Source organism: Micropterus dolomieu, linkage group LG04 (assembly GCF_021292245.1).
Source record: "Micropterus dolomieu isolate WLL.071019.BEF.003 ecotype Adirondacks linkage group LG04, ASM2129224v1, whole genome shotgun sequence".
NCBI lineage: Eukaryota > Metazoa > Chordata > Actinopteri > Centrarchiformes > Centrarchidae > Micropterus > Micropterus dolomieu.
Window position 1 is genome coordinate 8357490 of NC_060153.1, and position 11914 is coordinate 8369403.

The window sequence follows — 11914 nt, forward strand, 5'->3', positions numbered from 1 at the left end:
TTATATTTGAACACTTTATTTGGCATAAAAGAGAAAAAATAAAATAAAAGTAAGTAAAAAAAAAAAAAAAAAAAAAAAAGTAAGGCACAGAGAAAAAATATTAAATGCATGGGTTTCCCATGAACACTAGATGCACTCCAAATCGAAGTTTGTTTTAAGTTACAATATAAATCATTAAATGATAATATTTAATTTGAAGTTTCATTGTTGTACAGAGTATAAGTAAATATGACAGAATGTGCCGCACTTGTACCTACTGTGTATTAAAATGAACAAAAATAAACTAATAAGTGAAATTAAAAGTCATAGAAACGCCTTTTTGGTATTTGTGTAAATGCAAAGATGTGTGGATACAGTAATCAAAGCAGGTGAGCATATTTCTCATATTATACTAAAATAATACGCTGTGTACAACTGAGTATGGTTTAAGGCTGGTGTATTATATCCAATAATGTGATGTAATAATGTACTGTAAATCTTTCATTATTATTTAATGTCTTTCAAACAGTTTTCTTTCTAGGTCCTATTAAAGAAATACTTTATAAAAGACAGTTGAGTGAATATTTTCAGATGTCTCATTTTCAGTGCATTTAAGTATTTCAGGTGAGGTGCATTTGATTTTATCACCTCTTTTGTATTACGTCAAAAAATTTAAACCGCTTCAATAAAGTACCTTATTTTGTTCTTCAAAAATGGTCCCACAACTACTTGTACCGCTGCCGGGAAATTTCAAATAGAGAGTTTTTCTTGCCAGAGTGGAATATTCTTCCCTGGGCCAAGTCCTCACACATGGCCGCTCCCATTTGTGCTTGCCTCAAGGCCGTCGGTGGACAAGGAAGAGGAGGGACGGGGCCGGGGGCCGACAGGAGTGGCTGGCTGTGGGTGGCTGACCTGTGAGACCATATCATCAGACTCCCATCGCTCCAGTTCCTCCCTCACCAGCCGCTCCATCTGCTCCCTGTGGGCGTCTGTGTCTCTTCCCAGACGCTCATCCTGACAGACATAAACAGATTCACTTGTATAGTTTGGTTACATGCACATAAGAAACCAGGTTACGCAGGATATCTGACAATGTGCACTGTTGTAGCCTGGTTACTGTAAATCTGCATCTACAATACATGCAGCAGGACAATATTTCCCCCCAACCTCATTATGGAAGCATGGCTTATTTATTTTGATTGAATAAGGGATTTAAGATGTTGCTTCCTGATTATTTTTTATTTTGTGTGTTTTGTGCAGTGAGAGCACAGCTTGTCCATACACCACAAACGAGTCTTAATTTTATAAATAGTCAAATGTTCAGTGGTGGAAATAGAGGCTTTTGAATATAAAGATGCATCAAGTTACACAAAAAGTGTATTTTAACACAACGCTGACATATTAGGTTGTTCGAGATGACGGCGGCTGACTTTCGCCAACTTGATAGTCTAACGTGAGCTGTATGCAACTGCAGGGGCGGGGAATAAAAACGGCGTTGTCAAGTCGGACTCAATCTACCTGCTTGAGCTTACTGTGAACTCTGATCAATGCCTGGTCTCGTGGCATTTTTCTTTGCAAAAAGTTTGGTTCCAACTTTGTGCAGCCGGAGAAAAGCAACTGCGGCCACCGAACTCGGCGACCGCAGCCACCTTGCTCCCGCAAGGTTTTAATGTTGTGACACGGTGCTGTTTTGCAGTGCCGGCAAAAGTCGGACACGATTTCTAACCAGCATGCATCACGTTAAGTCAGCAATGCGCAGCGCCGCATGAAGTCAAACACACCTATTCTCACCTTTTTAGTTGACACTGCAAATCTGTTGCCTATTAACACTATCTACTAGCAGATACGGAGCAACATAATTCATTTATTTGGAGTCACATTCCTAACCACCTGATGAATCTAAATCCAAAATTCACTCTTGTTTCAGCTCTGTTTGTGGTGTCTACCAACTCTTCAGAAAAATATCTGGCTCTTCAGCTGCTAAAATATGCTATAAATGTCAACTGCAGTCTGGTGATAATTATAATTATCGGTGGGTTCGTCACTATGAGAAACCCCCATCACGTATAAACAGTCATTCGTCATCCACTGAAAATATTTTAGCAGCTTTAAGTGCATGTAAACGCGCTGACTGTGTATCCACTACATATCACCTCCATGACGCCGTCCAGCAGCCTGCCCAGCACATCTCTCCGTTTGAGTTTAGCTCGCTCCATGGCTTCCAGCTTCACGATCACAGCGTCTATCTTGGAGACTATGCTGCCGATGGAGTGCTCCATCCTGTCCACGCGCCTCACCAGCCTGTGAAACAGAAAGCCATTAGTGCCCTTATTATATTACATGTTAAATGTGTCAGACTACTTCAGTCATAATAATTCAGATTAGTATTAAAAACTCAAAACAGAAAAACGGGCAGCGATGTTTTTGACAAAAGGGGGGCCTCTAAGTAAAGCTCGACTGATATTATTGGCCAGTATACTGTTATCTGAAGATGTGCTGTTTTTCTTCAGTTTAGTTTTTATGATGAATGAATCAATTAATTGAGAAAATAATCTACAGATCAACTGATAATAAAAATGACCATCTGTTGCAGGCTGTAGTTTAGTTTTTATGCACCGTCAGCCTCACCTGTACTTCAGTAGCATATCTATGTATATTATCTCTTTATTATTTATCAGTTTTTATTTCAACTTTCAGTTAGTTATTGGGTGAATAAATGTGTAGCAGTTAATAAATCACAGAATAATAATAAGAAAAGCTCCATACACTTGAAATTCTTCATAGGGGACACCCCCTGAGCTGCTGCCGCGACGACGAGAGCTGTGGCCACTATCCTCGTCATCGTCTTCCTCCGAGTCATCCTGGGTACGAGGGAAGCTCCGCCCACTGTTGGGTCTTGTCAGCGAATTGCGTTCCAGATCCAAGTCCTCCTAGCATACGAGCAAAAACACACTGAACATCTGCAGATGTTGTGGCTGAGTGTACGCGACCACATATATGCAGGGTGTGCTGTGTTTTTCATCAGCACCAATCAAAAACTAAAGTAAAACCATCAACTTTTGTTTAACAGATGGAACAAGCACCATCACTCACTCTCTCTTTCTCCAGGTCGTCTCTCATTTGCTGGTGTTCGTGCTCCGTCAGCTCCTGATCGCCACCGTGATCAATCTTTGCAAAGATGGCCTGAATCTCTGCATCTGTGTGGCCCTTTCTGAGCAAAGAAGAAACCAAAACCACACTGAGGACACGTAACATGAATTTGATATATACAAAACCAAACACAAATACTGAAATAATATCATGAAGGTCAAAAGCTTTTAGCATTATTTGAGCGTTTGTTCACCCTTTAAGGTCCTGGCGAAGTTCATCAAAGTTCAGTTTGCCCCCGGCCTGACGCAAACTGTCGGAGATGTCGTCCACCGCCGTCTTCTTCAGTCTCAATTTCATCAAAGCTTTGTTACAACCCTAAGAGAGGAGAATCAGGAGAATACTTAATATTACATTTGGACTTACCTGAACAAGTCAGTTGCGTAATGTTGTTACGTTGTTACAGATGATACTTGCAGCAAATTATAGTGGCTGCCTCACCTAAAATAGCACCTTTAGGTCCTACACTTTCATCCCTCAGCTGTTCTGTCATTAATGGCATGGCGGCTAGTGTCAATTTAATGGATATCCGTCTAGCTAAAATAAATGATACATGTAGTTCAATACCTTCTTAATAAGGTCAGTCATTTCCATCTCGGTCCTCTGCTGGGACATGTCAGCCTTCACCTCAGAGTATGTGTCATTGATGATGGCCAGGAACATGTTCTTTTTAGAAAGAGACGAGAAAATTAAAGTGAAGCGCATATGTGCAAACAACATCAACCAACACAAGTGTGAATCTGCTACTCACCATGAGAATAAAGAAAATGAAGAAGACAAAGGTTGTAAAGTAGATAGGTCCGAGCACAGGATTCGCCTCCTCTATTTCTGAGAACTCAAAGTCTCCCAGAATGATACGGAACTGCGTGAAACTACAAACAGCAAAACATTTCAACAATTTTAAACAAAAGGAAACATCAGTTGTCAGAGGTACATTTGTGGACAATACTTTGAATGCTCTTACATGCTGGCTTGGAAAGTGCTGAAATCGTTGACTTGGGTCCCAAACACCAAGTAGGCTAGCTGAGCATATGCCAGAAAGATGATGAAGAACATGATGGCAAAGCCCACAAGGTCCTTGGCACAGCGAGACATGGTGCTGGAGAGCTGACTCATGGTCTTATTGAAGTTGATGAACTTAAACAGCTGAGAGGACGAGAGAAATTAATCGTCAGCATTAGTCGACTTCAAAGCAGCTGGGTCCTGGTGTTTCCACTAATGTAATTTTGGACAGATTTCGAACCAAAAGGAAAAGATTTATACCTTGACCCAGGAAAAAAAGATGATGACTGCAGCCACGTTGTTGAACTGGACCTGCAGGTTGGCCAGAGGCTCAAAACTGGGATAAGCAGTGTGGTTCTCCAACAGGCCTTTGAGAAGGTTGCCAACCGTGGCTGTTCTGGTTATGTTCATAATAATAGCAACAACACTTAACTGAAAATAGAGCAGAAATAGCAAAATGACAAAGTCAGTGAATGACAAATTAAAATGATTATTATTGACTTTAATAATCCTGCATATGACTTTCATACACACTGTGACAATGATAACATCCAGACAATTCCACAGGCTCTTGAAGTAATGCAGGCGGTGAATGCGGATCTCCAGCACCTCCTCCACCACGTAGTAAAGGATGAATAGGCAGAATGCCACCTCACAAACACCAACAAAGTAGTCCCAGCTGGACACATATCGTATTAGACGCACGGTTTGAAATTGCCAAGAGGTCACCACCCCGCCAGTAGCAGGGAACTCCGCCAACAACCTGACAAATGCATCAAATTATATTCACTGTGAGTGTTCATACAATAGTAGTTACAAGCTGGTGCTGTTATCATGGACAGCACTGTACTTGTTCTACATTGAATATCTTTGGATTTAGAAATGTTTCTCAGTCAAAAGAGGCAATGTGTAGAGGTCACCTTGGGCTCTGGGAAATTGTCATATGCATTTTTTCCAGTATTTTCTCCAAAAATTATGTCCTTTTGTAGTTTCATCATTACAGTTGCATTAGCCAAGTTAGATGTAAATTATGTGCCTTCTTGTTTAAAGCATTTTATTCCTGCCAGGTGCACATGGTTTCAAGTCAATAAATCAGAAATCTCATGGCCCTAGATTACACTGTAAATGGATAGGCTGTTACTGATGATTGTTACCTGGCAATGCAGAAGAGGTTGATGTTCCCATTGTACACAGAGAAGTCAAGAAACACTGCTCTGGTGCCTCTGTCCAGCCACATGTGGTCTTTGAGAAACTGCAGTTGGATTGCTGACTCTTCTTTCGTACGAGACAGGTCTTGGTAGTATCCTCCACCTCCATATTTAGATACCTGACCCCAGTAACTGCTCCCATTCGTCTCACTCTCTGTCGCATACACCCACCTAGGAGACACCAGAAAGAAAACGATGTAGACATTTGTTTCAGCTCTAGTCTCCTTTAAAACTGGGAATGTAAAAAGCTGCTTTGTAACATAACTGAGAATAAAGAAAATGTGTCTCTTTCAGCACCAAAGTCAAAATCAAGCACTATCAAATCAAAAGCGTGGGCTTACGCAGTTCCATTCTTCGGGCCAAAAGAGGTAGTATCCTCGTTGGTTGGGGTGTACATGTTGTAGCAGTCCTGAACCTCGTCTCTCAGATCTTCATGGACGTAGCAGGACTCATTACGGACTTTGACCTGCCGGAGCCGTGGCACCCCAAGGAGGAGGTTCTCGTAGTAGATGAGACTCTGATTCTCCGGGAGGTTCTTGTTGTTGTACCACACCTCCCAGTACATGCCATTGAGGAAAGGTCCCTCTGTGAACTATAATGGTAGACCCGTCAGGATTATGATGCAGAAGAGACCAGGCGGCAGTATTCAGACATGAGAAACACAATTAACCTGAAGGTTAACCATTGTGATTTGTTTTTTGTATCATTGTCTTTCCTGCAGTACAAATTGTGAAGTTTAATATTAAGAATCAAGCAACCAATGTCTATTGTGCATAGCTCAACTCTGACAGTTCACAGTTTTTGGTGATTTTTCATGTAATCTTACTATAATCTCACTATAGACAGACTTTACTAATGTGTATGAAGGTTATAGCTGCTGTACTTTTCCCCTATGCTGGAACAATATTTCCGTCCCTTGAATTACTTCTGAAAAGTACTTCCACCGATATATATTTCTATTGAAATGGAACTACAGTTGTGAACTGCATTACCCGAATGCATGAAAAAGCTCTGATGTACTCTATTTGCTGGCATTATAAGATGTCCAAAAATTTGCTTTGATTACTTTCTAAAGACTAAGAGCTCTTCTTATTAAAGAAGAAGTTTTGGACATTTTGGAAAATTCACTTGTCCACTTTCTTGACGCAAGTTACATGAGAAGATCGATGTACCACTATCTCGTCTGCACTGAGGCAACAGGCACGCTTAGCTTAGCATAAACTGAAAACAGGAAGACACAGTTGTTCTGGTTCTGTAAGAAGGAAAACCAAAGTCCACCTACCAGCACCTCTGATGCTCACTAACTGGGTGCTGGTAGGCATATTCTGTTACTCTTAGCCAGACTAGCTGTTTCCCCGTTTCCAGTCTTTATGCCAAATTTAGCTAACCAATTACTTCTGGGGACTTATAATTAACAGACAGATTAGAGTTGTATGGATTTTCTCATCTAACGCGCAGCAAGAAAGCCAATAAGTGTATTTCCCAAAACTATTTTAAATACTTGCATTCAGCAAGTATTCAGCAAGCTTCCTTTATCAAGATAACACACTGATAAAAATTACAACTAACACTTTAGCTTGACAAAGGATTTGACCCAAAACAGACATGAATCTTTCATTTTACCTTCCAGAAATCCTCCATGGTTGAGAGGTCTCTAAAAGTGGAAGGGTCCGCGGCAGACAGCGGTGTGTCCAGGAAGAGCTGAGACATGACTTTGGTATAGTAGTACATATTGGCGCTCACCATTCCATATGTCACTGCAGAGCAAATCGTAACATAACATAACCATTACTGAAAGTAATATTCTAATTAGCACTAGCATAACAAGCCCTTGTTAAAATGCAGAATGACAAACAGGACAATTAACACAGAGTGAATGCTTTGTGTGTACATAAATATGCGCTTTACATCCAGTATGAGGAACATCTCTCTCAAAATTATAATTTAGTTTCACCTATGCATTACTTTTTTCTCTTCCTAGCTCTGGAAACTGTTTTTAATAGTCAAGCTCTGCCTGGCAGAATATGCCATAATTAAGTCTGCCAGGAAGTAATTTCCTGATCCACCCTAAACCGCATTTTTCACTGCAGCAAAAAGAGAGTAGAGAAGCTTTACCATAATTTTTCTCATCGCACGTATTTTAAATGTCCATCAATTTGTTTACAAGATCCGATTTTCAGATGCCAAAACCATTAAGCATTTACTCTGAGCTTGGAAAAGAACTTCAGAGCTACAGGAAAGGTGCCCAGGCCTGCGTACTTTGTAATACATTTTACAGAGCTTTCAATGAGTCACTTGGATCAACCGTCTGTTCAGTCCAGGACTAGCTTTTAGGGAACAAGCATTCAGTTTTATGTTACCAAAATGACATAAAACATATTTTGTGCGTGTTTCTTAAACCATGTAACCATTCTCTATCTAAGACCATGTTTACACCGCAGGTCCTAATTCAGAACTGAGAATGTTTTTGGCCCTGATTTGGTTTTTTTGCATTTACTTTACTGTTTTGAAATAACAGGATATGATGCAATGGGTGCTGACTACCATTAAACAAATAGCAAACGCTAATTATACTTATACTTATACTTATACTAAAAAGGTTTTCCAAAAGAGTTCTTTTTGTTTTGCTTCCTGAGATCTTCCTGCAACTGTCGCAACACAAAGAACAATTTATTTACCTTTTTAATAGTGGAAATCAACAGCATGCTCACAAGCTGATTTAATATGCAAACTAACTGTTTTGAGAATACCAAAGTTTGCCATATTTCCATTGTGAAAACACTTCATACTCCAAAAACCTGATTAGAATTAATATGTAGATTTGAACTGGGAAACAGTTTAAGACTGGAAGGTGGACTATGTCCTAACAGTGCCTTGTAGCACATGATGAGGCTCGGCTAGCACAAAATGCCTTTGCAGAAATCTGATTTCTCATCAGTGAGCATTGTGCACACATCATATGTCATTTTGTGTCAACCAAAGAAGGATTTTTAGCGTTTACTTACAGATGCAAGTGGTAATGAGGAATGCAAAATATGTGAGCATCTCCCTCAGTACGTTCCTGAGGTACCTTTCTCGACTGCTGTCACTGTCCTCCATCAGCTCCGTGCCCCACAGAACTGCAAAGAGAAACAGCAATTCAAGAGGACATCAGCATATTTACAGCACATAGGGATACATGATTACATAAATATTGCTGTAAAACTTACAGTACAGCTTTTCCTTAGACTCTAGCTATGAAGCTAGACAGAGCAGTAGTGCATTGGCTGCACTAGTGGTTTTCAGATATATAAATATTAAACCACAGACCCCACTTGATCAAATGTGTCCACCTCAGAAAATGTGCTGAAGATGACGATTTAAGAAGTGACAGTAAGAACAGAGATCTCTTCTTAATCAGAATCAGAATCTTAAATACTAAATTTTAATCAGAGAGCTTGTCCTGATTTTCTTTTTTACTTCATTTTACTTTTTAATGATCTTATATTACTGGGATTTGTTTTATCTATTTTATTCTGGTCCACATAATGTCTGTGTTACATGTAAGTTTGGTTTGATGTCATACTTGATTACATTACAATTGTTGATTCTAATTTGCTGCCTTTTATGAAGCACTTTGTAACCTGGGCTTTTAAAAAGTGCTCTATTAAAGATATTATTATTATTATTATTATTACTACTTAGCAGCTGTCTACTGTAAGTGCACTGATAACAATAGAGGGAGGTTGACATACTGTACCTACTCATGAAAGTCCCCTTCATATTTGCTGGGTTAGGATGGATGGCTTACTGTACAGTAAATGAAACTTGATAAACTTCAATATCAATATATTTATACATTATCATGATGTTACTGATCTGTAGAGGATTAATAACTTATTATATGAAAGACTCTCCCACGCTTACAAGTTTAAAAAGCATAAAGAGAGTAACTAACTTCTGATCTTTTGGAGTATCTGCTTCATACAGCTGGGGTGCTCGTGTCTGTCCTGCTGCTGGGCATCCACGGTCGGGGTCGGGTAGAGTCCTCCTCGGGGGATGTGGGTGCTGCTGCCTCCGCCGGTGTAGCTGCCCAGGCCGCTGCTGCAGCTGCTGCTGGAGCCCGTGGACACTGACCTCCTCCCGGGACTCGCTGGAGGCCAGTCGGCTTCCATAATCTCATCCTCAGGCTCAAACCCCGGGTTATCACGACTCCATGCTTGTCTGGACGGAGGGGACGGGGTGCCTATTACTCCTCCGAGACCCAGGTCTTGATGCTGCATGTTCTCCATCTCTATCCCTTCGCTTGTGTCGAGTCGGTGCGGCACCCTGACAGTCTGGCTCTGCGGTCTGACTCGAGATGAACTCATGGTCCAGATAGCTAATGTTACTCTTTTTTTTTTTATCTAATGTGGGGCATCTGAAAAAGTTAACGTTAGACAAAAACGCAAAAACCTCTAATAAATGTTGACTGAAGCACTTCGGGTAATTTTACTGACGAACTAACAACGCAGACGTAGTCAATACACTAAGTTAACTAAATAACCTAGATATATACACCGTTACACTGTCTGTAAAAAGTCACAATAGATACATTTAAGTAACGATAACGCAGTCCTGCTCCTCATAGCCAACGTTTTCACTCTCAACAAACCGTTAAGAAAACTTTCCTCGAGAAAACATCAAGCAATCTTCATTCCGTCTCATTCCGTCTCAAAAACGATGTCCGTGGTTATAAAGCGATGCCTTTAAAGCTTTTAAAGTTGTTACCTAATTAGCTATTCACATGAGCTTGACGACCGCTCAGAAACGCTGTGTTTACGTTAAACAAGAAAGTTACTTTGCTTGCCCCAGGACAGCCATCTTGTTCTTGAACTGTTCCCCAAAAAATCTCTGATTCTCATTTGGTCAGGACTCGGATTACATTAGAAGTCATGGCGTCGCAGTAAAGGATGGAAAACGCCTCTGTGGAAATTTTTTTTACCTTATTGAAATATCCATTTTAGTCCATTTAAATGAAATATTTTCTAAATTAACGGTTTGAATTTACAGCTTGTAAAGATCAGACTCGTTTGGGAGCGCTTGTGTCTAAAGATCAGAGTTTAGTTCCTCAAAGTAGCCTAATACTTTTCTTTGAAAGCGTTATTTAAAAGCTTTTTGAACCCTTAATGTCGCTCATTATGCATTGCCTTTGCTTAAAAATGTATAATATAGTATTTAGATGAATACTGAAGTTAGCGTTACATAATCTCTGTATGTTTGGGTCAGTGGTTGCTATGGGACCTGCACTCCAGATGCAAAACCAAGTGATCTCCAATGAGAACTACATAACATCTACAAGTATGGCACATAGCTCAAACGCTTTGCACATTAAAACTATGTTGGGAAAAGTTGTGTGGAAGCCATTTTAGGACAAAACCACAACTATGTGTAAGTGTAAGTTTCCAAGTGTCCAGTTTGGGTTTTCAGATACAGCAACCAAACAACAAATGTTAAAAGTTACTGTAGGTTACAATTCAAAAGTTACTGTTCAGAGTTTTCTTTTTGAATAAAGCATCTAAGCTGCACAGTCTCCAAAAATTTAATTACTATAACATCTCATTTATCTTATCAGACTTGTTACAATATAATCGAATGCATATAACATTACTTGGACAAATAGAATGTAAAGTACAGTATAACACTGGGAATGCTGATTTAGTAATGGTAAAAGGCTCTTTAGTGTTATATGTCATAAATTACAAGCAAACATATGTGGTGTATTAATGGCAAAGAACAACCCACCTGATTTCCAAACTGCTGATGTTTATAAATAAAAAGTCACCAACTCTGTAAAAGAATATTATTTCTAAATTTAGCAGTTTCTACATGAAATCAAACTTAACCAAGTGAAATTTCCTCAAAATGTAAACATCTCTTAGGCCAAGAAGTTGTTGTCAATTGTTGTCAAAGAGGACCTTGTTAATAGACAACACAGCAGTACTTGCTTGTGTTTTTCCTCCATATTTGACTTTTATCAGAGTAACAACATACATAAATTTAAAAAATTGTTTCTGTTATGGTTTTCAAATGTAAAAGTCTTTATTTCATTATATGTTGTTATAATACTTTTTTCTGTCACTAAAATAATGGCCCATGAATTGTGTGCTTTACACAAAGCTTGTTTGACCACTTGGTGGTGCTCAATATCCAGACTTGTCAAAGCTGAACCTGTACAAGTGGAAGGACAATTAAAACCATCAGGAACTATGCATCCTTATTATTAGATGTATGTAAATTTGTATCAAAGCATAATTCTTGTTCTACAACACTTACTGCATTGCAAACAAGGTACGGCGGCAGCAGGCTTTGCTTTTCAGCTGATCCCTCACTGTGATCTCCTTCTGGGAGTGAGTATGTTTTACATTATTATTGTTATATGGCAGAAATTTGCCTGCTGAATGTGCCATCTCTAAAACTGGCAATTTGTTTTTGGTGATAATATTGGGATCATTTATTATCATCCAGTCATTGCAACTTTGAGACGTAGATAACAGCTTCCATATATGGGTCATAATGACTTATTTTGAGAGACTGTTTGATAAAGAAGAGCTGAATGA

The 11914-nt window shown here is 39.4% G+C and overlaps 1 protein-coding gene across 2 annotated transcripts; it reads right to left on the minus strand.

Annotated features, from left to right (window-relative positions):
* On the minus strand, window positions 1-10556 carry pkd2 (polycystic kidney disease 2). Of its 2 annotated transcripts, none has more exons than XM_046047905.1 (15): window positions 9274-10556; window positions 8342-8455; window positions 6960-7093; window positions 5678-5928; window positions 5283-5507; window positions 4663-4891; window positions 4390-4560; window positions 4091-4272; window positions 3878-3998; window positions 3694-3792; window positions 3323-3444; window positions 3073-3190; window positions 2746-2906; window positions 2133-2280; window positions 1-993 (listed from the first exon to the last, which is right to left on the minus strand). In XM_046047905.1, exons 1-15 carry the CDS (start codon window positions 9683-9685, stop codon window positions 784-786), a joined length of 2697 nt encoding a protein of 898 aa, XP_045903861.1. In that variant the 5' UTR covers window positions 9686-10556; the 3' UTR covers window positions 1-783. The 2 variants fall into 2 exon arrangements, with proteins under 2 accessions (XP_045903861.1, XP_045903860.1); XM_046047904.1 differs by having other exon boundaries at window positions 2746-2909.
* Between the last annotated feature and the right edge of the window lie 1358 nt (window positions 10557-11914).